This window comes from Notechis scutatus, chromosome 1 (assembly GCF_049901735.1).
Source record: "Notechis scutatus isolate UNSWTSFEM ecotype Mainland chromosome 1, rNotScu1.2, whole genome shotgun sequence".
Classification (NCBI taxonomy): domain Eukaryota; kingdom Metazoa; phylum Chordata; class Lepidosauria; order Squamata; family Elapidae; genus Notechis; species Notechis scutatus.
The window spans coordinates 145490228-145517769 of record NC_142009.1 but is presented as its reverse complement, the minus strand read 5'-3'; the positions used below and the strand labels follow the sequence as shown (position 1 = coordinate 145517769).

Below are 27542 nucleotides of genomic sequence, written 5' to 3'. Positions count from 1 at the left end.
TCACATAATAGCTGGTTGCCGTATGGTGCTGATCTGAATTTAGTCTCCATTTTCGTTACAGCGCAACCTGTTGCCTGGTTTTCTCCAATTCCCCTTTCTTATTGAATCCAACCACAAAATAATTCTGCCTTACAAGTCCCACAGTCCCCCCAGAAGAGGCTTCCATATGCTTCTGCGGAAGAGCTGGGAATAGCCCTGGTATTGATAAGTTGCATTAAATATGCCACACCTCTCTATTCTTATCAATTTCATTATCGAAATTTGATAATGAGGAAATGTAGCAGTATCATATTAACTATAGAAAGTAAAGATCAGAAGGGACCAGATATCACTCAAGTTCATCCCGCTCTCCAGTGCTGCTGTCCATTAACAAATAGCAATCCAGCCTTTGTTGAACAACTGTTAGAATTTTTTCGTTGTGGCCCTACCAAAACCAATTTAAAATTATTTTTAATTGATTCTGAACCAATTCTGCCCAGAATTCTACATAGCAGCTCTTCAGATACAATAGTACCTCCGTACTCATTGTTCATTGGTTCTGGGAGGCCCAATAAGTACAAAACAATGAGGACCGGGACAAAAATCTCACGTCGAAATGCATCAAGTACCAAATTCAATGTTTCAAAGCAATTGAGCACCAAGGTACCACTGTACTTGAAGATAGTTGTCACACCTCCCTACAGTCTTCTCCAGGCTAAACATCCTTAATGCATCCAATCACTTCTCACAGCTTTTTCCTGGTAAGCTCATTATCTTGTTTTTCCCTGGACGTGCTTGTTTGTTAATCTCCTCTCTAAATCTGTGCCCAGAACTGAAACCCTATATTCTAGATATGGTCTAATGAAGAAGAAAACTTTTCTTGATGCAGCCTAGGATTGCTTAAAAAATTTTTTTGGCTTCATTTACACTGTTGGCTTTTGTTCAATTTGGGGATTACCAAGACGTCCAGTTTTTTTTTTTTCCATATGAGTATCTGCTGTTCCCAAAACTATAAGTCATTTGTAAATTTGGTAACTATGTTTGGAAACCTCTTATGTAAGTCCTTTACAAATATGTTGAATAGCATTGGTTACATGTATAGAAAGATGTAAATTTAGAGGTTTTTTTTTATTAAGCACATTCCACAGTACAAAGCCTTATATCATGAACAATATCTGTACATTTCAACAGTTGTCCGATAAGCTGTTCATACACAAACTTTCCAAACAGGTAACTGGCAAACATAATTACAAGTTAGAATAAGACTATCCCAGTGCTTTGAAACATTAATCTAGCAGTTACATACAGCTGTTCAGTAATGATTAGCAAAATGAAGTCCAGAGTACAGCCGGTACTATCATTCATCCCAGGAGTCAAACTCCTCGGGTGTCAGTTACAAATTCCACGGCTACGTTACACCAAGCACAATCAAAAGTAGTTTCGGCTGCATCTTCAAATACCATCATTTCCCATGGAAAAACATGAATTTCATCTTACACATGCATTAAAAATGGGTGGCTGTCCGTAAATACCTTTTTTATTTTCAGGGCTGCAGTATCAAGTCTTTCCTGTTGCAGCTATAAGGTGACATGGGGATTTGGGGGGGGGAGGGGGAGGGAACCGTTTCTGTAAAACTGTGGCCCATCTCGACATCTGATATGGAAAAGTGTCCTCTTAAGCCATTGGCAGATTGGATCAGATCCATGTAATAATAGGTGGTGTTCGGAAGAAGAACTTAGGAGGCTCAACAGAGTTGACTGGGAGGTGAAGGGTGGAAACCAGAAGCAGCTCAAGTTGTATCTTTCTCACATCCGGCATGTGCTCTCGTTTTTTTATTCGACAGACAAACTTAGGTGGTGTGCAAGTGAAATAGCCAACCCTAAGCTGTTCCACTAAATCAGCAAAATTCATTCATTGGTCATTTATATTGGTTATTAACATTCCTTGACCCCCTCAACCAAAACAAGGAAAACAGAAAAGAAAAAAAGGAAGGGGGGGTGGGAGAAGTAAGAGAGGGTCACAGTAGTGGCAGCAAAAGGAAATCAGACAGAATACCACATGATATCACCCACATCCATGCCAACAGTTACTCCTGGACCAAACCAGTATTTTTATTTATTAATATCTTCTAAAGAACATTAAGAGAAGCTATTGAACAATGTTGCTGAGCAATAATTTTAAAACATGGAGACAATAATTTCGAATGAGTATGTTTTTGTAATCAGGAATCAATAGCCACGGCCAGTCATACTTAGAAAAAAAAAAAACCCACGATGCCATTTACTGCTTAGGTTACTCCAAATAAATGGAAAGGTACACCAATTCATCTCCTCTAAGGTCTCAGTGGAATAGCAATCCATCCTCCAATTCAGCATACTGGCCTGGAAATCATGGACAATTCAAACAGATATTTAAAAAGGTTGATGTCTCTTCAACTTTTAGACAGTGGTTTCAAGATGATTTGCAAATATTGCATTGTGGAATAGTGAAAGAAATTTTGAACTTTTTTTTTAAAAAATAAAAAAATGCTTCTTACATTTAGAAGTCAACATTAAGATATGCCCTCCCAATTAAAAAGGAAGAAGAAAATCCTAATGAATGCCAATGTTTTCCCTTTCACATAAAAATGTTTCTAACACATCCCAACTCCATATGGCGCCAGTAGTAAGAATGCCTGGGTACTTAAAAGCATCTACCTTGGCATCTGTATACAGCATCAGAAGGCCCCGATTCCCAGCCCTTGGAGGTTACAATGTTTTATGTACATTATATCTACATGCTTATACAGGTACAGTATTGGAAAGAATGAGGCAAGCACATAGGAAGGATCTGACTATACCAAACATTAGGAGGAAGAGAAAGACAGTTTGTAGTTCAGAGAAAAAGAAAAGACAATGCTGTACATCTAGTTTTGATAATCTAGCCCAATTTACAATCTTTAAATTAAAGCAAATTACAGGTGCAGAAATAAGTAAATTATTGTCCAAAAGGTTACTGAACCATTCCAAAGTATTTCTACCAGTCCAACTGAGACTCTGAGCAAACACAGCAGGATCCGCATTAATCGTGAAATGTAAAAGCTGCAGGATGAGGCGATTTTGAAAGCAAAGCTCTGTACATTCTGGGTTATGCGTTTGGCACCCACGTTTCACTGAGAATGTTTTTCTTCTTCAGAGTCAGACAAAAAGTGCAAAGCAAATATAAATTAGGTCAAGTCCATCCCTTGACATCTGATTTACTCCTGGAAAAACAAGCCGTAAGTTCAGTGTATATGGGCAATTTACTCATGAAACTTTGGATCTTGCACTGTGGTGAGGGAGAGGCCAAACTCAGTGAATTCCTAGTCAATTCCTTAAGAGTGGAGGAGGACTGGAAAAAGTTACATTGAGATAAAGAATTGTGCCGCTTTTACATCTACACAGCACCTAAAACCACTTCCAACTTTAGCTGTGGCTATTGTCTTCAGATGTGTGATAGCCAAATGTCCAGTAGTTCAAAGACTGTGGAATCCTACAACAACAAAAAAATCACGGGTTTAAAATCAAGTTAAAACAATTATGTTTTATTGGGAGATAGAAGACTATAAAGTAGAGATCTAATAACAATGGAGGACAGAGGTCATCAGATTTTGTAGTTGAATTGAGTCAGAAGGACCACCTGTACTAGAGGTCTCTATGATGCACCCACTGGAGATACCACCATTTAAAGACAATGATTTTAAATTAAATTTGGCTTACTCTGCTGATCTGTCCACTTATAATAAATAAGACTGTTCGATTCCCGTAAATTTTGATTGAAATTTATTAGCTGCTGTAGGATGCCAGGTCCAACACAAAAAGACTCGGATCAAACAGAATAAAGTGTCTCGTAAGAAAGTTACTGTTTAAGTTGGGAAAATAAGTTCATTATTGGTGGATGTTTGATCATACCAGGGTTGTGTTACATCTAATAGGTAATCGGAGACATAAGAGTTCCATACAAATAAAGAATTATTTTCTCTACCAAGATTTTCTACTCTGAGCATGGAGGAGGAAAGTCAGCCCTGCCCACATCATGCCAGTAGAAATCTTCTGTATTAGACTGCTAAGAGGTTTTTACCTTAAATATCTTCTTCACTCATGTAGAAACACAAGGAACTAGCACAGTGTATAAAACTGTCCCTTGATCATTGGTACTATTTATTATTATTTTATATGATGTGTTATTTTACTAGTTTATAATGCCTGGCTGTAAGAGTAATGGTATATTATCAGTGCATCCTTCTGACAATGAAGGCAATACCAAAGAGTGAAGTAGCTGGAACAGAGGAAGAAGAATAAGACAACCGAAACATATTCACTATTCTGAACATCCCTTCAATTAAAAGAATTTGAATTCTTACATCTAGCTAATAAATACTCTTGCCATTTTCTTAATAATAACACAGGTTTTTATGAACAATTTAATTGTGATTAAATAATTCAAGCATTAGATTATCTTAGCCTGATCTATCTAGGCTGCAAAAAGCACTACATGGTGGAAAATGTCAATTCTTTGCTGCCACCTAGTAGTAATTTGGATGTTTGCACTCCAGATATATTTAGAACTACAAAAACACTATAATCCTTCAAAATTAATTATGGTCTAAGTAGGTAATAAGATGTACTGGATCACCATTTCTATAATGCTTGATTATTGTTTACACTGAATGGATTGCTAGGAATAGTACTCCTAAAATATCTGGGGAGTTTCAATTTGCTTTACTTTGTGCATGTAAAATGGCATCCCTTGAGTGCCTTTCTTCAGAAATATTTTGATGCCGGTAAATTAAGATAGACATCATGGTACAAACCTGGAACATCCTAATACATACACACACACACACACAAAAAAAACCCTTGCCAATTATTGGTTTTACAATAATAGAACAATTCACATCTTTTTTTTTTCTTTTCTTTTGAGAAGTGAATTCACAATTCTTTGGGACCGCAAGGGCCATAATCAAAAATGGAAATTGCAGCAAACGAAAAGAGGAAGATGAATGCTTACCTTGGAGAACCGTCAATTTGCAGAGTGTTATCTGGAGATGTAGGTATATGTTCTGGATGGAGAGCGGGTCTCATTTTGTGCATTGGGAGGCACATTTAAAAAATCCCAAATCAAAATGGTGTCATCGTGGGAACTACTAATAATTTGAAATTCATCAAATTGGAGTCTAAAGACACGTCCAGAATGTTCCTGAAAACATGCAGGGGTTTATAGTTAATAGGGCAGATACTCAAGTTAAACATTACTCTTGGGAGTAGCTCAAAGTTTATTTTGGGGGGCCAATCCTACTTGCTGCAATGTAATAGTTTACTTCATAGAAAAAGTATATATAAAGAGACGATGACATAAAAATACGTCAATAAAAATAAATAAAAATATCCTTAAGCAAAGGATACAATTTGGAAGACAGAATGCCTGGAGTAACTTTCCATAACAATAACATCTTAGGACATTATGTTCATAGGCATGGATATCGGGATATCCTACCCCCCCCAACCCTCTCAGGCTCTTACCACAGCAGTTTCAAAAGGCTCAGAATTTCCACTTATATCCGGTACTTTTATAACTAAACATCCAGTACATAAATACACCCTATAGTTATATAACTGTAAACGAAAGGTTTTATCAAAATCTACGTACCACCAATGTACGTAAGCACAGCGTACTTGCTGGAGCTCGAGGATCAAGAGCAGCTTGCAGATCCCAAACTTTGATTTTGCTACAAAATTAAAAGAAAAATTGATAAGCCGCCTTTCTTACACATAGATACAGTCGCAAACACAAAACCAAACAACAGCCTAGAAAAAAGCTTTGAAACACATACCCATCATAGGCTCCACTTACAATCCTTTTGTTATCAAATCGTATACATCTAACCAACTCTTCATGTCCTTCTAGCACTCTTAAACACGCTCCACATTCAATATCCCAAAGTCTGGGAGGGGGGAAAAAACACAATACAGTTTGTTTTAAAAAACAGAGTGGACATATATGAAGTGTTTACTTATCTCTTGTAGAGAAGAGTTCACTCGCTACAGCTACAGCTAAACAGCTACAAGGCTAACTGCCACTTAATCAAGATAAACAAGCTACCAGCAAACAGCAAATGTAGTTCACAAAGCCCCACTTATACTAAAAGTCTGAGGGGAAAAAACCTGCAGTGGACAAATTCAATTCAATTTAATTCAATTCAATACAATCCCAGTTTTTCCCTTCAAACATAGCATAATATCAGAATCAACTGATTAATTTGGTAGGCATCAACTTATTCTGAAAAGCTGTATTTTTTACTTCTATGTTTTAGTATTTAATCAACGATGTTGCTTCGGTATCAACATACTGGCTTGTTTCAAGTGCATTGTTTTTGCACATCCTTTCCACCAAGCTTCCCTTCTCTGCCGACAAACCAATAAGATCACCTAAGAGTTTTGAATAAGACAGCAAAGGACCTATAATAGCGTAAGGGAGGACATCTAGGGAAGCATGCGGGAATTATCCTGGAAGTGAGTAAAGAGCATCTGGAGGAATTGGGCTTAGAAATATGAAGGAATGATGGTTAATACCCCCTACCCCCCCCCCCCAAACAACAACAACAACCCCAGAGAACAGCCTTTTCCATTTCTCTCAAGACTTCTCTTCATTTTTTTTTCTACTTAGAAGAATTGCAAAATTTGGGAAACATTGAAATGTAACAAAGAAAGTTGCATTTATTTGTATATAGATTAATCTGAATTCAGTATTGGCATAACGCTATAAAATGTCTGAAATCCAACATCACACAAAGATAAATCTGCTCTTCAAAATCTCCTCCCACTCCCACTGTGCAGACCCACAAATCTGATCCTGATTTGTCTCCAGATATCTGAGGTAAATAGCCATGAGGGATATTATGTGGGAGTGTCATGGAACAGGAATTTCTCTGTCCTGTTGTCAGAAGTCCTAACAACAAAGAATGAATTGGATACTATCGATACTTCTCTAAAAATATCGCTATTTTTTCTTTTCTTTTTTCCTACTTTCCACATGGCTTTCCCCCCAACTCTCAGATATTTAGCATGTACAAAAGTAAGGCTTCTCTTATGCATCAGAACATCTCCCACTTACACTGTCCAAATGGAAGAAATTTTACTACCTACCTAATGGTATTGTCTGATGATCCACTCACAACAAGTCGATCCCTATACTGGAGGCAGGCAATACCCCTTTTGTGCCCATTAAGAGTGCGAACAAATTCACATGTGCTTGTACTCCAGACCTGTGGAAAATAAAGAGTGAGGCAATTTGGATATTCTGTTATTTAAGGATGAAAAGCCATGGGTCAAAAAATTTGGAGAGCTTAAAATGAATCCTGATGAAATTTTCATTCTATAAATCCAATTCTCAATGCTGAAAAACTTTCCTCAGTATATATAACTCACAAGTGCATTTTTGTTACATCAAGAGAAAACAGTGTCAATTGCAAAACAGCATTGGACAATATCCTGCATTAAACGAAGAAGAGTATTTTTGAATAGCAGTTTTTTCCCTAGTCTTCCTCACAGCATATGCCCTCAATCTGCTAAATATACCTTCCCAAATATCAGCATTAAAATCCATTCATGACAGCTCTGGATTGGACCTAATGATTTATTGCACCTATATATGTTGTCCTATTGGGGAAACAGAACCTTAATGTTCTTCATCACCAACTCCATGATACCCATTCTCTTCACCACCATACCCAATATTTTGTTGGTTTGGAAGGTTTTCAAAGCATGTTTGGTGGTGAAAATATGTATGTTTGCATAACAACGTGAAGCATTTATTGTCTTTTGAGAGTTTACACCACAGCCATCTCCTCATCTTCAAGCTTTTTAGGGGCTATCATTTGGAGAAGCAATGAATCTTGACTGCACAATATAATACCACCCATAGTTTGGAAAGACTCATTTGCAGTGATCGTTAATCAACTGAACTGTGGCTAAAACAGAATATTATTTTTTTAAAATTATAATCACAAATTAACTACTACTATTATGATGACAATTGCATTTGTGTCGGTAGCACAGAAGTGCTTCTGGATTGAAAACAGTGACATCACTGTTGCCCAGGAGACACCCAGTTGTGGGCTCCTTTTATGTCCCTGTTAAGTTGCCCACCCAAGTGATACCCGTCTATCTACTTGCAGTCACCCATTTTTGAACTGCTGGGTTGGCAGGAGCTGGAAAGGCGATGGGAGCTCACTCCATCCTGTAGTCTTGAACAATGAGCCTGTCAACTGTCAGCCCAGTGTCCTAACCAATGAGCCACCATGCTCCTCAAACAAATTAACCAATACAAATGTATCTTATTTAGTAAGTTAGAAATATTATATACCAAGCAAAGTATCCTCCAAGGACATTATGAAAACAGTATGATAGAAGTAACAAGCCATAAAAATGAATTTAAAAATCTGGATAATATTTTAAAAGCAAAAGTAATTGAAATAGCTATAGAAATTAATTTACAGAGATTTCAGAAGTTAGACGTGTGCTAAACAGATTCATCACTTCTTTAGAAACCTATCGCCAACTTACTTTAATGGTCCTATCTCCAGAAGCTGATACAATATATTTATCATCAAAGTCCACAACATTAACAGCAGCTCGATGGCCAACTAATACTCGGCGCAAAGTGATGTCAGTTGCTGAAGCCATGTCCCAAACAGCAATAGAGCGGTCCTTTGAGCAGGTCACCATTAAACCATTACTAAACCGCAAGTGAAGCACTGCTTCATTATGATGAATTAAAGTGTTCAAGACTTCGCCTGTGTTCACATCCCAGACTCTGAGGAAAGAAAACTTGGGTCAAATGTTATGAAGCTGAAAGTTATTGGGGAATTTTTCTCTCTTTTAGGCTATACTAATTCTCAAGAGAGCTATGATTAGGAATGAAATACTGAATGATGTACACCAGCGGCCCCACAACCTTTTGGACACCAGGGACCAGTTCTGCAGGGAAAAGTTTTTTCTGTGGACTGGGAGGAGGTGTGGCTTCGTGCGCTGCCTGCATCCAGATGGGGCTTTGCCCATTTTTGTGGCCTGGTTTCTGGTGCACCACAGACCAGTGGTGGTCCAGGCCCAGGGGTTGGGGACCCCTGATGTACACAGTTATACAAAATTGATCTATGAAATCGGATGCTACTGGCATTGGAAACAAACTTCTCGTACATCAACATTACTTCCACTTTCACGCTCAGATATTCAGTGAAACAGTTGTAATTTAACAGAAAAGCCATTCCTTGTATAATTTTGTTTTTATGATTGACCGTGGCACAAGTCAGTTTTACGTAGGGCAGGATAGATCCATTTGTGCCTACAACAGTAACGAAGGAAGCTAAATTAACTGAAATAAAATATTAAAGTTTTTCTTTTTTAATACTTAAAACAGTTTAATTCATAATTACAGGCTGTATTTAGAATTTTTAAACAAAGTCTATAAATAGAGGTTAGGGTTAGAGGGTTAGAGTGTTTCTTAAATATGAAAAGGCAATCCTGCCTTTTCTTTATTCCATTCCTCTTTCTGTTGTATTTTTGACTATAAAATGCTCACCTGACAGTAGAGTCAGACGATCCAGTTACAATTACTCTTTCATCATACTGCAGACAAAGAACGGAGCCAGTATGTCCTGTTAATACTTTCAAACATTCCAATCCGGTTTTATCCCATATCTACCACATAACAAAAAAAAAGAGAGAAAAAAAAGGAATTATTTAAATGCTGAGTTGGTGTGAGAAGGATTGCAGTTATTCTTCCAGGGCAGGACACAGACTTTTCTGTCCGTCGGTCCCTCCCCCATCCGCCCCCCAACCGCCCTGGTATTTGTGCAAGTTTGGAAAGGCATAAAAAAAAAATACTTGAGCAAAGATTTAAAAAAAACATATAATTAGATGCCTCCGTGCCACAGTCTGGCATTTAACTGAATAATTACTCTGAATTTAAGCTTTTAGGCTTATAAAAAGATGTTTAAATAGAACACATCTCCCTCTATTGCCATGTCTCCACTAATTTAAACCCCTCCCAGTTTGGGGTGGGTGGGTGGACGCTGAATATTTCAATTATTTTTTTTAATTAGTCCTCTGCTTCATATATTTTTGGAGGAATACAGGTAGATTCTGCAATAGGATAGCAGACTAGATAAAATGATGAAAAATGATCTACCTCTCTTGTCCCTGCTAATGTCAAGAAATCCCTTTACCTTAATGGAGTTATCCCTTAGGCCACTTATAATCTTCTCATCGTCATACTGTAAACAGTAAACACCTTTACTATTCTCAGAGCGGCACTGAATTCTTTGCAAGTTGTGCCTTCCACATCGCCAGTTAGATTCTATTGTCTGCAAGAGAGCAGAAAATGTTTGGGTGATACACAGATAGCACCGAAATGTCATCACAATGGAATTTTAAGCAAGCCTCTGCCAGCCGGCGTGCGCCTCAGTTGTGGCCACAGCTACCGGATTCATTCCTGCCTCCTTCTTGTTAAAATCCTCTAAAGTGGCTTCTTCGAAAGCTGCTTTTGGAACAATATAGAGCAGCTCACACATTAATATGGGACGCGCTACTCAAGAGATAACCTTTGCATTTGTAGGTTTCCTGGTACAATTCGAAGTACTGGCATCATCCTATGAAGCTTTAGAGTGCTTGACACCTGTGCCTTCACTTCCAAATTTTAGACGAAGTCTTCAAAACAGAACTATTTAGAAGGGCATAGATGCTTATTACCAGGTGTTTAATGCTGATATGCAGATGCTTTCCATGATTTATTTTTTTTATATAAAATATTTGCTTTAACATTTATTTTATTCAGTTTAGAGGTTTTAAATTTTTTTGCTCTTACTTAAAACAGAATAGAGGGAACAACCAACCTTGGCTATGGCATTTCTCTATAGAGAGTTCAGCACTCATTTTTGAACCAAATGATATGTTTGATGACACAAAATTTTCTCCGCACGGAACGGATGATTTTGGATGACTCATGTCAAACACGATTTAAATTCCACTCATGGAATGAAATGGAGCAGTTTTGATTCAGGCACAATTATTTTGACGATGACTACAGAGAAAAAACCAAGACCTTAGGTGGTAAAGGAAATAAGATACTGGGGGTGGGAGCAAGTGGTCAGCAACCCTGTTGTGCTGCAACATCAGCGGAAGGGAGGAAAGGCAGGGAAAAGACGGGGAGCCAGGGCTGAGCTGGTCGTGCTGAGCTGGAAGCTGCTCCAGGGAGAAAGTAAGGGGTACATACTAGTCTTACTCGACTCCCCTGAACAATTCATGTGAAACCCAGCCACAACCAAGCTATCTAGATTTTGTTTTTGCCTGATCGTGGCTGATCTAAAAAAGGTTAGGAGAACATGACAATCTGACTTGGTTTTTAAAATACAGGTGGTCCTCCGCTTACTACCCACAATTGAGCTCAACGTTTCTGTTGTTAAGTGAGTTTTATCCCATTTTACAAAACCTTTCCTGCCACAGTTGTTAAGTGAATCAGTGCAGCCGATAAGTTAGCAACACGGCTGTTCAGTGCATCTGGCTTCCCCCCGTTTGACTTTGCTTGTCGGGAGGTCGCAATAGGGGATCGCATGACCTTGGGAAAAGAGCAACGGTCATAAATATGAAGCGCTTGCCAGGCCTCTGAATTTTGACCACGTGACCATGGGGATGCCGCAAAGGTCGTACGTGTGAAAAATGGTCATAAGTCACTTTTTAAATTGCCATTGTAACTTTGGTCACAAAGTGAACTGTTGTAAGTTGAGGACTACCTGTAAAAACTGTTCCCCCCCCCATTCTTAGGCACACCTCATCTGTTACTGTGGCAGATTAACATTATTTGTCATTTCAAACACTACCTTCACTAACTATTTTCCTCATTTATAATCATTGCTCACAACTGCAGATTAAGCATACATACGGTAAATCTGTAAAGCAGAGTTGAGGAATGTGGCGTTTTTTTTGTGAAGAATTTCAACTACTATCATGCCTGACTGTTGGCCATACTAGCTTGGTGTTTTCTTCCTTAATGTACAGGATGTGTACACTAAACAGAACTTTCACAGTACACTAAACAGAACTTTTACATGAGTTATACTCTTAAAATAAAAAAAAAAAACCATGAGTTTGGGAAACCTCATTTAATTTGCTTCTCCTCATCCCCAACATTTAAAACTGATTAAATCCCTATCTATTAGTGTCACATACATTAGATGGGTCTTCCAGGATTAAGCTGAAAGGCCCTAATTATTTAATTTTTAATTAATTAGAATTCCTGTTTATCACATCATCACAGTAGTCATGTGGCCAATAGCTGAAGCGATCCAAATATTTTGGAAGGTCACTAATTCTTGAGGTGTGGCATATAAGAGGCTGTTCATTAATCCTAGTCAAATAAATTCTATCAAAATGTTTAGAGAGAATTTGCTTTCCATGTGTGGATTGAAGATCAAAGCAACAGGAATGTGTTATTCCTCCCTAAACCAAAGTGCTAAGAATAAAGTCCAGGCAGGTGCACCATTCCATTCTCTGGGTATATGTGATTTCAGACAAACAGCAATGTGGCACTGCTACTGTGGGAAAAAGTTTCATATTTTTGAGAATTTCTAAAATCCTTTTCACTGTTAACAGTTGCCAACATACTGGGAATATAGCCACAATCCACAGAAATATTATAGCTGCAAAGACTTTGGCAGGAATAAATATATATGAAAATACAAAGAGAAAAAACATCTGAATTTTTTTTTTTTAAAAAATAGTCCAGTGGGTAGATACATGGATGACCAGCAGTACGGGGTTCTATTTGCTATCAGGATTCATCTATTCTATACTCAAATCAAATACAGGTGTTAGGTATAACATTGATACCAAATATGGTTTGGGTGAATAAATATATAAAACTTAGATATCATGGTTTAAGTGCTTATCACTTTAAGCACAATGCTGCAGGCAATTAGCCGATTAAGGGTGCGGTTAGAAGTTACAATATAAGGAAGCATTAGAAGCTGGAAAGCTTACTGTAACTGCTACTGTGACTTACTGTAACTGCTACTGCGACTAACTGTGTCTTACTGCGACTAATTGTGAGTGCCTGTGACTGAACTGTTCTTGTTTGCTACTGTTTGCTGATTTACTGCGTAATTCTACTGTTCTACTGTTTGAACTTCTTGCTGAATATCCAGCGTTTGTTCCTCTATCTTTATCGGCTGATAAAGATATTGCAAGGACTCTTAACTTGGACTATACTAGTGAGTCTTACTGGATGGAAATACTGTGAATGACTTAATGGACTGAATGACAATGCTTTAAACTCTAAATGGATTAAAACGTATTTAAACTACAAACAGTGTTTGTGTTCAGTGTGTGTATACTCTGGGGCCCTTCCACTCTCGTTTTGGCTGCCTGGCTTGACTACTGCTGCAATACTCTGCTAGGGGTTAATCCCCAAACACTAACATTAGGTAGTCCTCGACTTACGATTACAATTGAGCCCAAAATTGCTGTGGTTAAATGAGATGTTTGTTAAGTGAGTTTTGCCCCATTTTACGACCTTTCTTGCCACAACTGTTAAGTGAATCACTGCAGTTGATAAGTTAGTAACCTGATTATTAAGTGAATCTGGCTTCCCCATTGATTTTGCTTGTCAAAAGGTTGCAAAGGGTGATCACATGACCTTGGGACACAGCAACGGTCACAAATATGAACCAGTTGCCAAGCATCTGAATTTTGATCACATGATCATGGGGATGCTTCAAAGGTCGTAACTGAAAAATGGTCATAACTCATTTTTTTCAGTGCCGTTGAATGGACTTTGAATGGTCACTAAGTGAACTGTTGTAAGTCAAGGACTACCTGTATTTGATGATACAACAGAGACCCTATAACACTGCCCAATACAGAATCCAGGCTTGGCAATCAGAGCACTGGCTATTTCAGGCGCTCCTTGCCTCTTACGTAGCTACTACAATTTTCCTAATCCAAAGGATAACTACAATTACTCTGTCACATCTGTGTTGATGCTTTGCTAAACAGAGCATGAAAACCAAACCCGGGGCAAAGTTTCCTCCCTACTGACCATGGTAGTTAATCATCCAACTGTAGTTCTTCAACGAATGGTGTTCCGTGAATTCACACAGGCTGGTTATGCACCAGTCAAAAGCCCTACCTGGAATCTTCCATAACTGCTTAGCAAGAGTTCCACACCCACACATAACCACACAATTTGATTCCTGACTGGCAAGGCAGAGATCCAAAAGAACAGCGAGGTCATGAGGTCACGTGATAGAACGAGAGACTGTACAAATTCACAGGCAACCGAAGAAAAGAAAGCCACACCTAAGTAACTAGTTCTTTGTTGTGGCCTCTAGGATTCACATACATCGGGTGAGTTATGCTGACCAAATAGAACATGGCCTTTCCAAAGGTGGCTGCACAACTCTCTGGGAATGGAGGTCAAGGGCAGGATGAAAGTAGACAGCTTAGCCCATGAAAGTCATCAAGCAGATGCTGTTGCTTTTATAGAGAGAGAAAAGGGAATGTCAGTTTGGCCATCTCACAGCAAAGCTTTAAGGACTGCAAACAGTTCTCTAAAAAGATGCTGGGAGGAATTTTTGATGAACCGTAATTGGTGATCGTGGAGAAATGGTGCTGTCAGTTCATTTATAAGGTGAGAGCGCAACAGCATTCGAAGAATCAAATGATATTTCATAGTGCTGGCCAGTGTGGTGGAATGTGGGCCGGAGTTGTGTATGTATGTGGGGGGGAGCTCTTTCCCAGCAAGCAAAGAGACAAAGAAACTTGGAATTTTTGGTAAACGGTAAAAGAAGGAGGGTGGACTCCCTGTAACTTTGTATGTTATACATAGTAGTTATGCAGGTAAGTGCTTTAGGCTGGCAAGATTTCTGTTTATAGGTGAGCAACAAAGCAACTACTCAGAAGTAACTGCTCTTGGTTTTTTGGACCTGACGGCAGGTTAGGAAAAAAGTTAAGAATGTGTGATGTTTTAATTCAATCAAGCTTTGATTTTGAAAGAGGGGAACTATCCTAAAAAGACCTGTTTTGGCTTGACCTGGAGATAGCCGAGAACGGAAGCCTTCAAGTTCTAAAGGTGATGGAGGTTAAGGTGTGGGATGGGAATCTGTCCCTGACGAATGCAGAAGTTGAGTCAGATTGAAATTGGGAGTTATTCCTAATAAGTGAACAAGACAAAAAGGGCAGTCTAGCTGCCAAGATCACCAAAGCAGGTAACAATCACCTCTAGGCGAGATGGGCAGCATACAAGTCTAATTACAAACACAAACAAACAAACAATGTAGTGTGTCATATCCTGATTTTTAACTTCCAAAGCTCCATGTACAACTAGGATTGAGCAGACTGGATATATCATTAACTAGTATTATATTTATCATTTATTAGACAAATTTATAACTATTTGGAACAACTATTTCAGGAACCTTGGCCTGTTTTTACTGTTGGACAACTGTTCTCTTTTACTGCAGGGAACTTTAAAAATGGCCCTGAAGGATGCATTCAGGTCTCTGGGATCTTAATGTATGGATTATTTTCCTATTTCTTTAGTTCTATGGTATATTCTTATCTATTGTTAGCTTCCCAAAATGTTTATGACAATATGGGGGGGGGTTGGGTTAATATATCAAACAAACAAACAAACAAAAAAGGCAGGATCTGGTAGACACCTATGGTGCATTCACTATCCAGACCCCCTACACTTTGGTCAATTTTGTTATGCTGCAGCCTGATTCTACAGTTGTTGGAATTCATGCCAATGTGATATTTCAGGGTTTTTCTTTCTTTTTAATAAATTTACAGACATTTCTAAAATTCTGTTTTCACTTTGTCATTATGGAGTACTGAGTGTAGATTAATGAGGAAAAAATGAATTTCAACAACTGAAGAATCAGGCTGCAACATAACAAAATTGACCAAAGCGAAGAGGGTCTAAATACTTTCTGAATGCATTGTATGTCTTATTATTTGCATACCTTCACTTCCTCTTCAGGAATCTACATTTTAATTTTCAAAAATCATTTAAAGTAAATTGTAACTTCCAGAAACAGTGGACTTCTATTTTTTTCCTCTTGTCTTTTACAACACCAAGTACATTTTAAACAAAGTAATATTCGAAAAAAAACATACCTCTATATCTTGAATTATCTTTGGGTACAGTGACCTATAAAATGAATTAGGAGGGCCATCTGTGGGCCTGTTTTTAAACAGGTACTGATCCCTGTAAAACAGTAAGAAAAAAGAGAGGTGTACATTTTTCATACAGGAATAAAAGTGTTTGAAATGACTCTATGGATATCAGCAATATACTGACGCTGTAAAGCCATCTCCAAATTCTGAATGGCACTAACTTAACTAATTCTGTTACGCTATTTGAAAAATTAGACACGCTGACTGCTCTCCAATGAACCTACCACCAATTGAAACATTCACACCTAATTTTGCGTTTTTCGTTCTTATTTTATAAAAACTCCATTCTAACAAGCAACACCGAAAGAGCCAAAGTGAGAATTCAATGATTCATATATTGTTCTTTTAGTTAAATCCACACAGAGTTAAAAGTTCTACTTTTGATTCTATTTCCACACCTGTAAAAAAAAAAACCTATTACTGCCCTAGAGAGAAATTGGCTTAGATAGCTGAATGCAACCAGATATGTATTCTCATCTTCCTGAGGCTTAGACACTAGTTTCCATGTCTTCATCGCACAGAATAGTGTGGAAGGCTATGAATGTTCCTTCTGTAATTAAACACCGATAGCTTCGTTGCTATAAAATATAAAGGCCTCCCTGCATTGACTTTATTAGCTGACCTCAATGAAAAACACACTCAAAGAGGATGATCAAAGCCAAGTGAAGAAGTAAAAAGATAGAGAAAGAACTGCAGGGGTGGGATTCAAATTTTTTAACAACTGGTTCTGTGGGCGTGACTTAGGTGGTGGGCGTGGCTTGATGGTCATGTTATTGGCTGGGCATGGCCAACTCAATATCACTCACATCGAGGCACGCATCTCCTCGCCTGGCCTCTCATGACTGTGGGGATGCTGCAACAGCCGTAAGTGTGAAAAATGATCATGTCACTTTTTTCAGTGCCACTGTAACTTTGAATGGTCACTCCACACAAGTAAAGTACCAGCAAAGGAGGGGAAAAATAACTCCAGAGAAGTTCCTGAGACAGGAAGTCTAGTTCTGCCAAGAATGTAATAAGGGTTAACGGAGAGGCAGTTTCTGTAAGCAACCCCAGAATGTTTCCTTCCTGCCTTCCTTACAGGATTAGGCCAGTAATTTCTTCTAACAACCGGTTCTCTGAACTGCTTGGAATGTTAACAACCGGTTCTGGCGAATAGGTGTGAACTGGTAGAATCCCACTCCTGAAGAACTGGAGTAAATAACTCTTAACTAAGAGATGGATTGCATTTTCTTCTACATTTACCGCCATTACTGCCCAATCAGACCAGATGTGCTCAGTACATTAAGGGAAGTATTTCAATTCCAAAGAAGGAAGAATGTTTATTTCTTTTGCACAGATACATACCAGCACCTCCTTTCTGAGAGCCCCTTCCAGAGTGGATCAGTTCGTACCATTCTCTCAATAAGCTTCTTCCAAAGCATTCCTTCGGAAATAACCCGCTGCCATTCTTTACAAACCAATTCAGCTGCACAAAGGGATCTGGCATCTAGGTAGGAGAGGATGTTTTCTGCTATGTGATCTAAGCCTTGTTCTGTCAAAAAAAGAGAGAGAAAAATTGTCAATCTTTGTGAAACAAGCACTATGAAACCTGAAATACTTTTCAAACTGTGAAACTGTTGAATTCAGAACAGCATAGAAATGCCATGTAATGCACACAAAGTACTCCACAGAATGCTATGATACAATATAAAGAACTGAAGATGCCCCCCACTCAAATAAGATCTTCACATATTAACCTGAAATGTATGTCTAGCTGGGAACCAGAGAACGGCTTTAAACGTGATCAAAGGAAACATTTTCATTATTTTTTTCTGATAGCATTTTCCTGCCGTTTTTCTTCCCCTGCGCGACAAGTCACACGGTGTCTGGCCGTGAGCAGCCACAGAAGAAGTCAGGTAGCAGCATGACAGGTGTCGGGGTGTGGGAGGCATGGCTGCAGTGGTCCTACAGTAAGTAGATAAGACATCCCCTGAAAATAAGACCTAGTCCTTATTTTGGGGCCCAAAAGAAAACAAGACCAGGCCTTATTTTCAGAGAAACATAGTACCAAAAATGAACCCAATTATTTATTATTAAAAACCATATTTTTATAACTAGAATAATCTGTGATATAGACCAGTGGCCCTCAACCTTTTTTGTACCACGGACCGGTACAAAATGTACAAAATGATCCACGGACTGGTACCGGCATCAGCACGCATGACCAAGGCAAGGCAAGCCGAGCGACTGGCCAGCCAGCCGTCCCCTGCTTCTCCCCGCCACCTTCAACTCCTCCTTTGTACCTTCTTGCGGTCGATGGGCTTTTCGGGCTCTTTCTTAATCTCCTCCTGAGTAACACAAGACTCCACCGCCATCGGGACGGCTCTTCGTTCGAAGCCACTCCCCCCTCTTCGACGAAACTAAGACGCGAGGATTCCTTCAGCACCCAAACGCCGCTTTCCAACCGACGACCGACAAGCTCACCCAGAAGCACTTTCTCAAGTGCCGTCTAAACAGGATGGCGGCGCCCAAGCAAAATAGGCGGCCCGGTACAAAATGAGCCACGGACCGGTACCGGTCTAGGGCCCAGTGGTTGGGGACCCCTGATATAGACTCTTAATTTATGTTATACAAAGAGGTTTAAGTACACCATGATTTTCCTACAGAAATGACAATCATCTTATTTGATAACGAGTCTTTAGAACAAAATTCAAGGAATCTCTACTAGAAGGGCTTGCAATGCAAATATTAACATTTTGGAATTTCAATGGCTACGTGCGCACGCACTACAACCAAGTGATCGCATTTTGAATTGCTCTGTGTGGTTCAATCCGATACTAAGCATGCCAATCTTAAACATTAATTGGGCAAGGGCACTGATCTAACAAAAAAGCAGCTCCTGAAGTGCTGTTTCTGATTTGACAGGAATCATCTATTCCTAGGCATGGTTCCAACATTCAATGAAAGTATGGGTGAATGTTTGCCTTAGAGTATTAAGTACTATTCCCTTACCAAATTTGCCAGGACAAATGAATCCTGTCTTAATCTTGACCAGCAGAAAACAGCTCTTGGGAGCTTTGCTTCTTTTCACCTGGCTAAGAACACCATTTAAAGCAGATCAATTTGGCTGCTGGTTCAAAAGGGATTTCTAGGTTTAGCTGCTTGAAAGTTAGAATTCCTGTTATTATCTTGGGCTCCAAAACATGCATTTGATCAAATAATTATATCTCCCTTTAAAAATGATGGGTAATTTATGATTCACAGGACCCCACAAAAACCTTAGATCACACGGTCAACATCTGGCAGCAAAATGTCAACTTTTCAGCAGTGCCATTCTCCCTACTACATCATCTATAGGCTGAGAATGGAAGCCTCTAGCTCCCATTCCCATTCTCAATCACTCTCCAAATTACAGTCGTGATGCTTCAGGAGGTATCTTCATAGACTTCTGTGGTCCTCAAACACTGGAAGCGTAGTTTTGGCTCCCATTTCCTCAAATTACCTGAAGTGGGTGGGGGGCATCAAAAACACTTTTGGTACTTGTGGACTTTAGTCAAGAAGTATCATGTGGGGTGAGTAGGGCAAGGCTAATGTACTGTGAGAGTTAAATCTCACAGAGTTTTTGAAAAACAAGATCAGCACAAATTGCTAAATTTGTGTTTTATTGTTAAAACAAAGGAGAGAAGATAACAATCTAGCCTGCCCAAAAACAAACCATTTATTAGATTGGGTGGGAAGAAAAAAATGAAAAAAAACCCATCCCACAACCAAGAGCATACGTATATACACTGCTCAAAAAAATAAAGGGAACACTTAAACAACACAATGTAACTCCAAGTCAATCACACTTCTGTGAAATCAAACTGTCCACTTAGGTAGCAACACTGATTGACAATCAATTTCACATGCTGTTGTGCAAATGGAATAGACAACAGGTAGAAAGCATAGGCAGTTAGCAAGACATCCCCAATAAAGGAGTGGTTCTGCAGATGGTGACCACAGGCCACTTCTCAGGTCCTATGCTTTCTGGCTAATGGTTTGGCCACTTTTGAATGCTGGCGGTGCTTTCACTCTAGTGGTAGCATGAGACGGAGTCTACAACCCACACAAGTGGCTCAGGTAGTGCAGCTCATCCAGGATGGCACATCAATGAGAGCTGTGGCAAGAAGGTTTGCTGTGTCTGTCAGTGTAGTGTCCAGAACATGGAGGCGCTATCAGGAGACAGGCCAGTACATCAGGAGACGTGGAGGAGGCAACAACCCAGCCTCAGGACCGCTACCTCCACCTTTGTGCAAGGAGGGACAGGAGCAGCACTGCCAGAGCCCTGCAAAATGACCTCCAGTGGGCCACAAATGTGCATGTGGCTGCTCAAATGGTCAGAAACAGCCCAACACCGTGCAGGACGTTTGGCATTTGCCAGAGAACACCAAGATTGGCAAATTCGCCACTGGCGCCCTGTGCTCTTCACAGATGAAAGCAGGTTCACACTGAACACACGTGACAGGCATGACAGGGTCTGGAGACGCCGTGGAGAACGTTCTGCTGCCTGCAACATGCTCCAGCATGACCGGTGTGGCAGTGGGTCAGTAATGGTGTGGGGTGGCATTTCTTTAGGGGGCTGCACAGCCCTCCATGTGCTCGCCAGAGGTAGCCTGACTGCCATTAGGTACTGAGATGAGATCCTCGGACCCCTTGTGAGACCATATGCTGGTGCGGTTGGCCCTGGGTTCCTCCTAATGCATGACAATGCTAGACCTCATGTGGCTGGAGTGTGTCAGCAGTTCCTGCAAGACGAAAGCATTGATGCTATGGACTGGCCCTCCCGTTCCCCAGACCTGAATCCAATTGAGCATATCTGGGACATCATGTCTCGCTCCATCCACCAACGCCACGTTGCACCACAGACTGTCCAGGAGTTGGGGGATGCTTTAGTCCAGGTTTGGGAGGAGATCCCTCAGGAGACCATCCGCCATCTTATCAGGAGCATGCCCAGGCGTTGTAGGGAGGTCATACAGGCACGTGGAGGCCACACACACTACTTTTGGCTTGTTTTAAGGACATTACATCAAAGTTAGATCAGCCTGTAGTGTTTTTTTTTTCACTTTAATTTTGAGTGTAACTCCAAATCCAGACCTCCATGGGTTGCTAAATTTGATTTCCATTGATAATTTTTGTGTGATTTTGTTGTCAGCACATTCAACTATGTAGTGAACAAAGTATTTAATAAGAATTTTTCATTCATTCAGATCTAGGATGTCTTATCTTTGTGTTTCCTTTATTTTTTTGAGTAGTGTATTTTTTGAACATGTATATGTATGCTCTTGTGAGGTACTGAATCAAAGTTCTGGATTCAAGGTACTTGGTGAAATTCCTTGGTAGAGGTTCTGACTTTCTTCAATAAACATTACTTAGGTTCTTTAATAATTTTTTTTATGAACTTGCCTAAGAGTAGTTCATTTCTTCCTGTGGTATGAAGCCTGACAGCTTCAGTAACTCAGCGTAAGTATGTTCTTATATACAAACAATTTCTCATGTTTCCACAAGATTTAGATCCTCACAACAGACCATATGCTACGCACTTTCTTTGTACCTGTGTTTGCATGTATAATTAATTTCGGCATCCATTTTCTCTTTTTTTTTTTAAATCTCTCCCCCTTATTAACACCACAAGAACTGACCTCAAGAGAAAGAATCACTGCCATATGGAATGAGCACACATGTATGCGCGCGGATGGACAGATATACACCCACACCCAGCCATAAGTATGATTTATATTATCTCCATCCTGTATGCAGGTTTGCAACCCAGCTGAAAGATTCACATACTGTAATCTGCTTTCTCCAGAGGCTGCTGGAGCCCCACTGTCTTTTCCATACCTTCCCCAAAAGAGAAGGTTGAAGATCAGTAGAAAATTCAGTGACAATTTATTGATGTGAGAGGGGAACACCACCAGTAGGGCCATCCTGGATAGTCGTCCTCATTTAGTGACCTTAATTAGAACTAGAATTTTCATCGCCAAGTGATACCACCTTCATTAGGCAAAACCTATAACTGCATCACTTAAGTGACAGCAATTTTGGTAGTCCTGGCACAAGTTGTTAGACCAGTACTGTGCCAAGGTTAGATGAGGATCTCATGGTTCTCCCTCCCCACCACCCTTGCCTCCACTTCAATTCCAACCCCCCATTTGTATCTCCCCATCTTTGCCCTTCTAGCCACCCTGAACTCCGCTACTTCCAGTTGACCTCTGCATCTTCTTCCTCCAGCTACTGATGAGGCATTCCCAGCCAGACCCTCTGCAAAGTAGCTCCTGGCCATGTGCAAGGCCTTCCAGAATATACCAATCTCAGCCTATTCAGCAACCGAACTTTAACTCCACATTACCGGAAAGTTCTGTCATTCAGGCCTATTCATTTTATCTCCCCACCTCCCCCGTTTAAATTGACAATATGCTTTCTCACATTCACCATTCATTCAGTCTTGGGGGTCCAAATGGCCCAGTCACTAACCTTCATTTATTCAATTCATTATTTTATACTAGATTGACAAGGGAGTTAAAACATATGTTGATACAAAGTAACTAACAATTAAATAGCCCACACAATCATTTACATCGATTTATATCTTTCTGATTATATAGGAAAAGACTGGGTGGAGGAGATGTGTGACTGTTTTTGAATACACTGGAAAAAATATGCTCGGGAACCTCACCCCCTCTTTCTCTGGATCCAAAAGACCAAACCCAAACTTGACACTTCTAAGTCTAGGAACAGCCTCTACTGTCGCAGCAACATCATCTAAATCATGTGACGCTATAGCTTGCCTGAAGTTTGAAACAAATGCCTTCACCACTACATGCTAACCGCAACTAACTTGACAAGAACAGTCTATGCAGACTAAACATTCTACTACAATTTTTTAAAAAGTTCATATTGTAATTATCACTTTTTCCATTAAAAAGAAGCCAGAAACCACAAATATTTTCCATTTTATGTGTATGTAGACAGGTGCACATTTCAGAAAGGATGGTAGCAAGAGGAAACTAGCTGAACATTCTAAGTTTATACAAAACTTATCTTTTTTCAGAACGTTTTGTTTTTATGTTACATTAGCCAATTATGAGATTAATTCAGAACAGCTGACAGAATTAACTGTCACGGTCATTTATATGTCTTTCTGGAGTATGCAAACACCATTCCCCCCCCCCCCATTTCTTTACTGGTGACTTTTTAAAGCTACACTTGAACATAGCTTTTTCTACGATTAGTGCTTGCTATTTGGGCTAGTCATATAATGCTAAGATTACAAATTCAACCAAGTAAGCCACAGAAGATGGAAACAACTCTTCAAGCATGATGCATCTTTGTTTTGCACTGCAAATGGGTTCCCCAAACAATGCACCCTTTTAATTGCTCTAGACATACAGAAAGCAAAGCTTCTCTGGAAAGGCTACGGAAATTCCTGTTGTTTATTCAAAATATTTTCTATCTCCTTCCTGGAAAACCACTTCGGTGATATGGTATGCAGGGATCCCAAAATAAAACGGTAACAAGAAAAACATCAAGGCTTGGACATCCATTAATAATAATTTTTTTCCACCGTCAGGGAAAAAAAACAAATCTTTCATGTAAAGCCCGATTTTAGCAACTTGCTGGATAGCTTCCTTGGCAGCAATAGACTAGTAGTTTGCCATGGCTTTCTAAAGCCTGATCCTCTATCCTTACCAGTGGTGGGATTCCAGTAATTTAACACCCGGTTCTCCTAGTGACTGGTTGGGTGGGTGTGGCTTGGAGGGGTGTCATGTGACTGAGCAGGTTTGACATCACTCACGGCGAGGTGGGGCGGCACCTTGCTGTGAACGACATCGAGTTGGCCACACCCTCTCAGTCACATGACCTGATGCTGCAGAGACAGGGCAATTTCCTATGTACCTCTCTCCCCCCGGGTTCCCCGCGTGAGCGCTGGAAGTCTGGTATTCCTTCCCTGCCCAGTCAGCCCGCGCTCCCCTCTCATTCCAGGCATCGATTCCCCCAGCGCTCTGTGTGTGCAACCCTCCAAAAGTTTCAAGAATTACAGCCACGGAGAGGCAAGGTGCACTCACTGTTTCCCTCTAGAACTGGCCTTGAAAAATTAGACTGTCCTCACAGTTAGACTCCCTTTCTTCCAGCGCTCAGTGCAGGGAATCCTGGGTGGCTCTTTTCTCCCCCCCAGTCTCCTTTTGCCAGCATGTGCCAGGCAGGCTTGGCAGGTAGTCGCAATCTTTAGATGGGCTTTTATTTTGTCAGCCCAAGGGCGGAATGGGGGAGTAAAGGGGTTAGGAACGGTACGTAGGAAATCTGTCTCTGCAGCATCCATTGCTTGCCAGTGGGCAGGCAATGTGGCGGCGGTGGCAGTCAAGTGGGCTGGGCCTCGGGGATGGCAGCGGGGAAGGCAAGGCAAGCCGGCTGGCCCTCAGAGACTGTGTGGTTGAGGCAAGTGAGGGAGCCAGACAGAAAGCAACAGCAATTCCAGGTGAGTGGATGACATGAGGTGTGACTGGGTGGGGCAGGGCGAGCCAGTGGTTGGATTTGCCGGTTCCCCGAACTGTGCAAAATTGTAACTCCCAGTTCACCCGAACCGGCTGAATCCTACCACTGATCCTGACCCAGCTTAGCTTCTGAGCCCAGCAAAAGAGTCCTGTGCTGCAATCTGTTTTAGTCAAAAGCAGCATTCAAACCAAAGCAAGTTACTTCTTGACAACTTTTCTAAAAATAGGTATGTTCTACACTTTGGGCGTTAACACTGAGGAGACAATTTTTAGTGTATCCAGTAAGGATTGTTATATTTGCCCCAAAGGACAAAAAGAAATGTTTGTGATCAATGTACTCCCAAATACTTTAATAAGGAAATTAAACATTGAAATAAATAAAAATTAAATGATACTAACAGCAACACAAGCAAAATGGCCCCAAAACTATCGAGAGCTGACTTTTGTGTGTGTGCGTGTGCATGTTTTTTCAATTGTTGACTTAAATTTTCCATTGCATCTCTAGTGAAGATGTAGGAGAGCAAATACATTTATGGCAACCTTGACAGAATTTCCCAGATACTTAACTTGGCACAGCTTGATTGGGTCTGGGCTTATACTGGACTTAAAGCTCACAGACTCAGCATGGCTAATAAAAATTCTGTGTTGCATTCTAGATGAAAGATGCTAAAACAGATAATTTTTTTCTTTGTCAACATGAAGGCCCAAATGCAATTTAATTTCAATATTTCTTTCTTCTACCTTTCCCATCTTTTAAGTCAGTAGTCCCCAACTGGTGGGCCAGGGAGCATTGGTGGTCCGCAGAGAAATGTCACCCCAAATCACCCCCCCAAAGCAATTAATCCAGACTGCACGGAAATACAAGGCTGTGCTGCCCACATGGCCTGTGGGAACACAAGACTTGCGTTCCTTGCATTGCGGATAACATGAGGTAGTGAGGGGAGGGAGGAAATGGCGGAGGGGGAAACTTGCTCCATGCGCCTGGCCTGGCCACCAGGCTGCTTCTTTCCACTTCTTTCTTCTTCTGCTTTTGGCTGCATGCAAGGAAAGCAGCAGAAGTCTTTCTTTCTCTCCCCCAAACTCAGCCAGAAATGAGTCTTTGGGACCCTGCAAGGCCTCCTGCTCCAAGAGGCTGCGCGGGCAAAGACTCATTTCTGGCAGTGTTTGGGGGAGAGAAAGAAAGACTTCTGCTGCTTTCCTTGCATAAGCCAAAAGTCTCTCTCTCTGCCCCTGAGAACGGAGCTAGGGACGGTATCCTGCTATCCCAAATAAAGAAGGATCGATTGGTAGGAAAACAGGGTGGGGGAATTTTCCTGCAGATTTTTTATTGGGATTTTCCCAGGGTCTCTGGTCTACGGGATTTAAAATTATGAGTTTGGTGGTCCCTGAGGTCCAAAAGGTTGGCAACTCCTGTTTTAAGTGACTTTCTACCCTATATTTCTTTAAACAAGGAGGCACTGGCTGTTGCTACAATTAGCTTCTGTTCCTTGAGCAACTATGGCTCTCAGGCTCCCACATTATCCTCCTTTCCATTCTCTTCCTTTCCCCTCCCCTATGTATCTGGAACCATCCCTCTTTTTTTCCCCTGATTCAGACTGATAAAGGGGGATGTGGTATGTGGCACAGTGAGAATCGTCTGGCAGTTCCCACACCCTGCACCCCCTTTCAGTTTCATTGCCCAAATGTGTTTTCTTTTTTAAAGTACAACTGATTGAGATACTTCTCTCTCTTCTACCAAATACTATATCCCTCTCCCTCAGTGTCAAAAACCTTGGTGATTGCCAAAGCTTGACTGTGCGACCTGGCTTAAAACACACTACAAATGGAAATGGGGAAGGACACTGGTGCGCTGCCTTTTAAGGCCATTCAATATTTGAGGAGTCCTTGCAATTCCTTTAAAAACAAAAGTCCTATTTCTTTCTTCAAGTGACCAAAATGTGCCCTACTTCAAATCCCTTCATCCTACTGATACTGGAAAGAAGGATAAGAGGTGGGAAAATCTTCTTGAAAGAGAGAATGGTGAGAAAACATCCCCACCATTTTATAAGTGATTTGTGCTGTGATCTCCAATAGTAATGGCAATGGGGCATTCTTAGGATGATGACCAGCTGAGCGTTTGCTTAAGGCTATTCCCTAGGAGATGTGGAGTTGCCTGAAACTCCTGGGTGGTTTGAACTCATTGTTTGAACAAATGAGTTCTCTTGATGTAGGGAGGAACTCACATTAAGGAACAAAGAAGGACTTTTTAGACAAAAAGAACACTAAAATAGTGCTGAAATCTTGACAAAGGAGGTCAGTTGAATAACCCCCAGGAAACCATATTCTACAGGACGCCGGTCAAACTGGCGGCCCGGCCCGCAGGCTGGATGAATCACGTGCAGGCCACACCACCCCGGATCCACAAAGACAAAAACCATCACGATACGTCACATGACACTATCAAATTTGACACCTGTGTTCTACAGCCTCTGTGGAATGAGGAAGAACTGTAGGAGACCTGTAGGTTTGCCAATCAGAGGCTTGGTGACAGATATGGTACAAGAGGTAATTCTTGACTTCTCCTCTGACCCGAGGCCAACACAAGTCATGAGGAAAACTGTAAAAGCATAGTTCCCAAGGCACAATCAGAGATATCAATCTGTAAAGTGGTAGGCAGGAATTGGATGGAGATGGACTGAAATGGATTGCCAGTTTGGATTGGAAGCTCGCTTAAAGGGGATATTTTTCTTGATTAAACAAGCCAATAGTATGGTCAAAATCATAGTAGTATGGTAAATGTAGGAAAATCTCAGGAAATGCTATATGT

The 27542-nt window shown here is 40.5% G+C and overlaps 1 protein-coding gene across 6 annotated transcripts in view; it reads right to left on the bottom strand.

The window, feature by feature from the left end:
* Positions 1-1088: 1088 nt before the first annotated feature.
* Positions 1089-27542, bottom strand: part of FBXW11 (F-box and WD repeat domain containing 11) — a 99656-nt gene continuing 73202 nt past the window's right edge. For all 6 annotated transcript variants that reach the window (XM_026668546.2, XM_026668544.2, XM_026668545.2 and 3 more), the window contains 10 exons: positions 17574-17760; positions 16170-16260; positions 10223-10360; positions 9577-9695; positions 8562-8811; positions 7143-7261; positions 5831-5941; positions 5647-5725; positions 5008-5196; positions 1089-3489 (listed from right to left, as the gene is read on the bottom strand). In XM_026668546.2, the coding sequence (XP_026524331.2) occupies positions 5035-5196; positions 5647-5725; positions 5831-5941; positions 7143-7261; positions 8562-8811; positions 9577-9695; positions 10223-10360; positions 16170-16260; positions 17574-17760 (1256 nt within the window). In that variant the 3' untranslated portion in view covers positions 1089-3489; positions 5008-5034. The remainder of the gene's footprint in view (positions 3490-5007; positions 5197-5646; positions 5726-5830; positions 5942-7142; positions 7262-8561; positions 8812-9576; positions 9696-10222; positions 10361-16169; positions 16261-17573; positions 17761-27542) is intronic.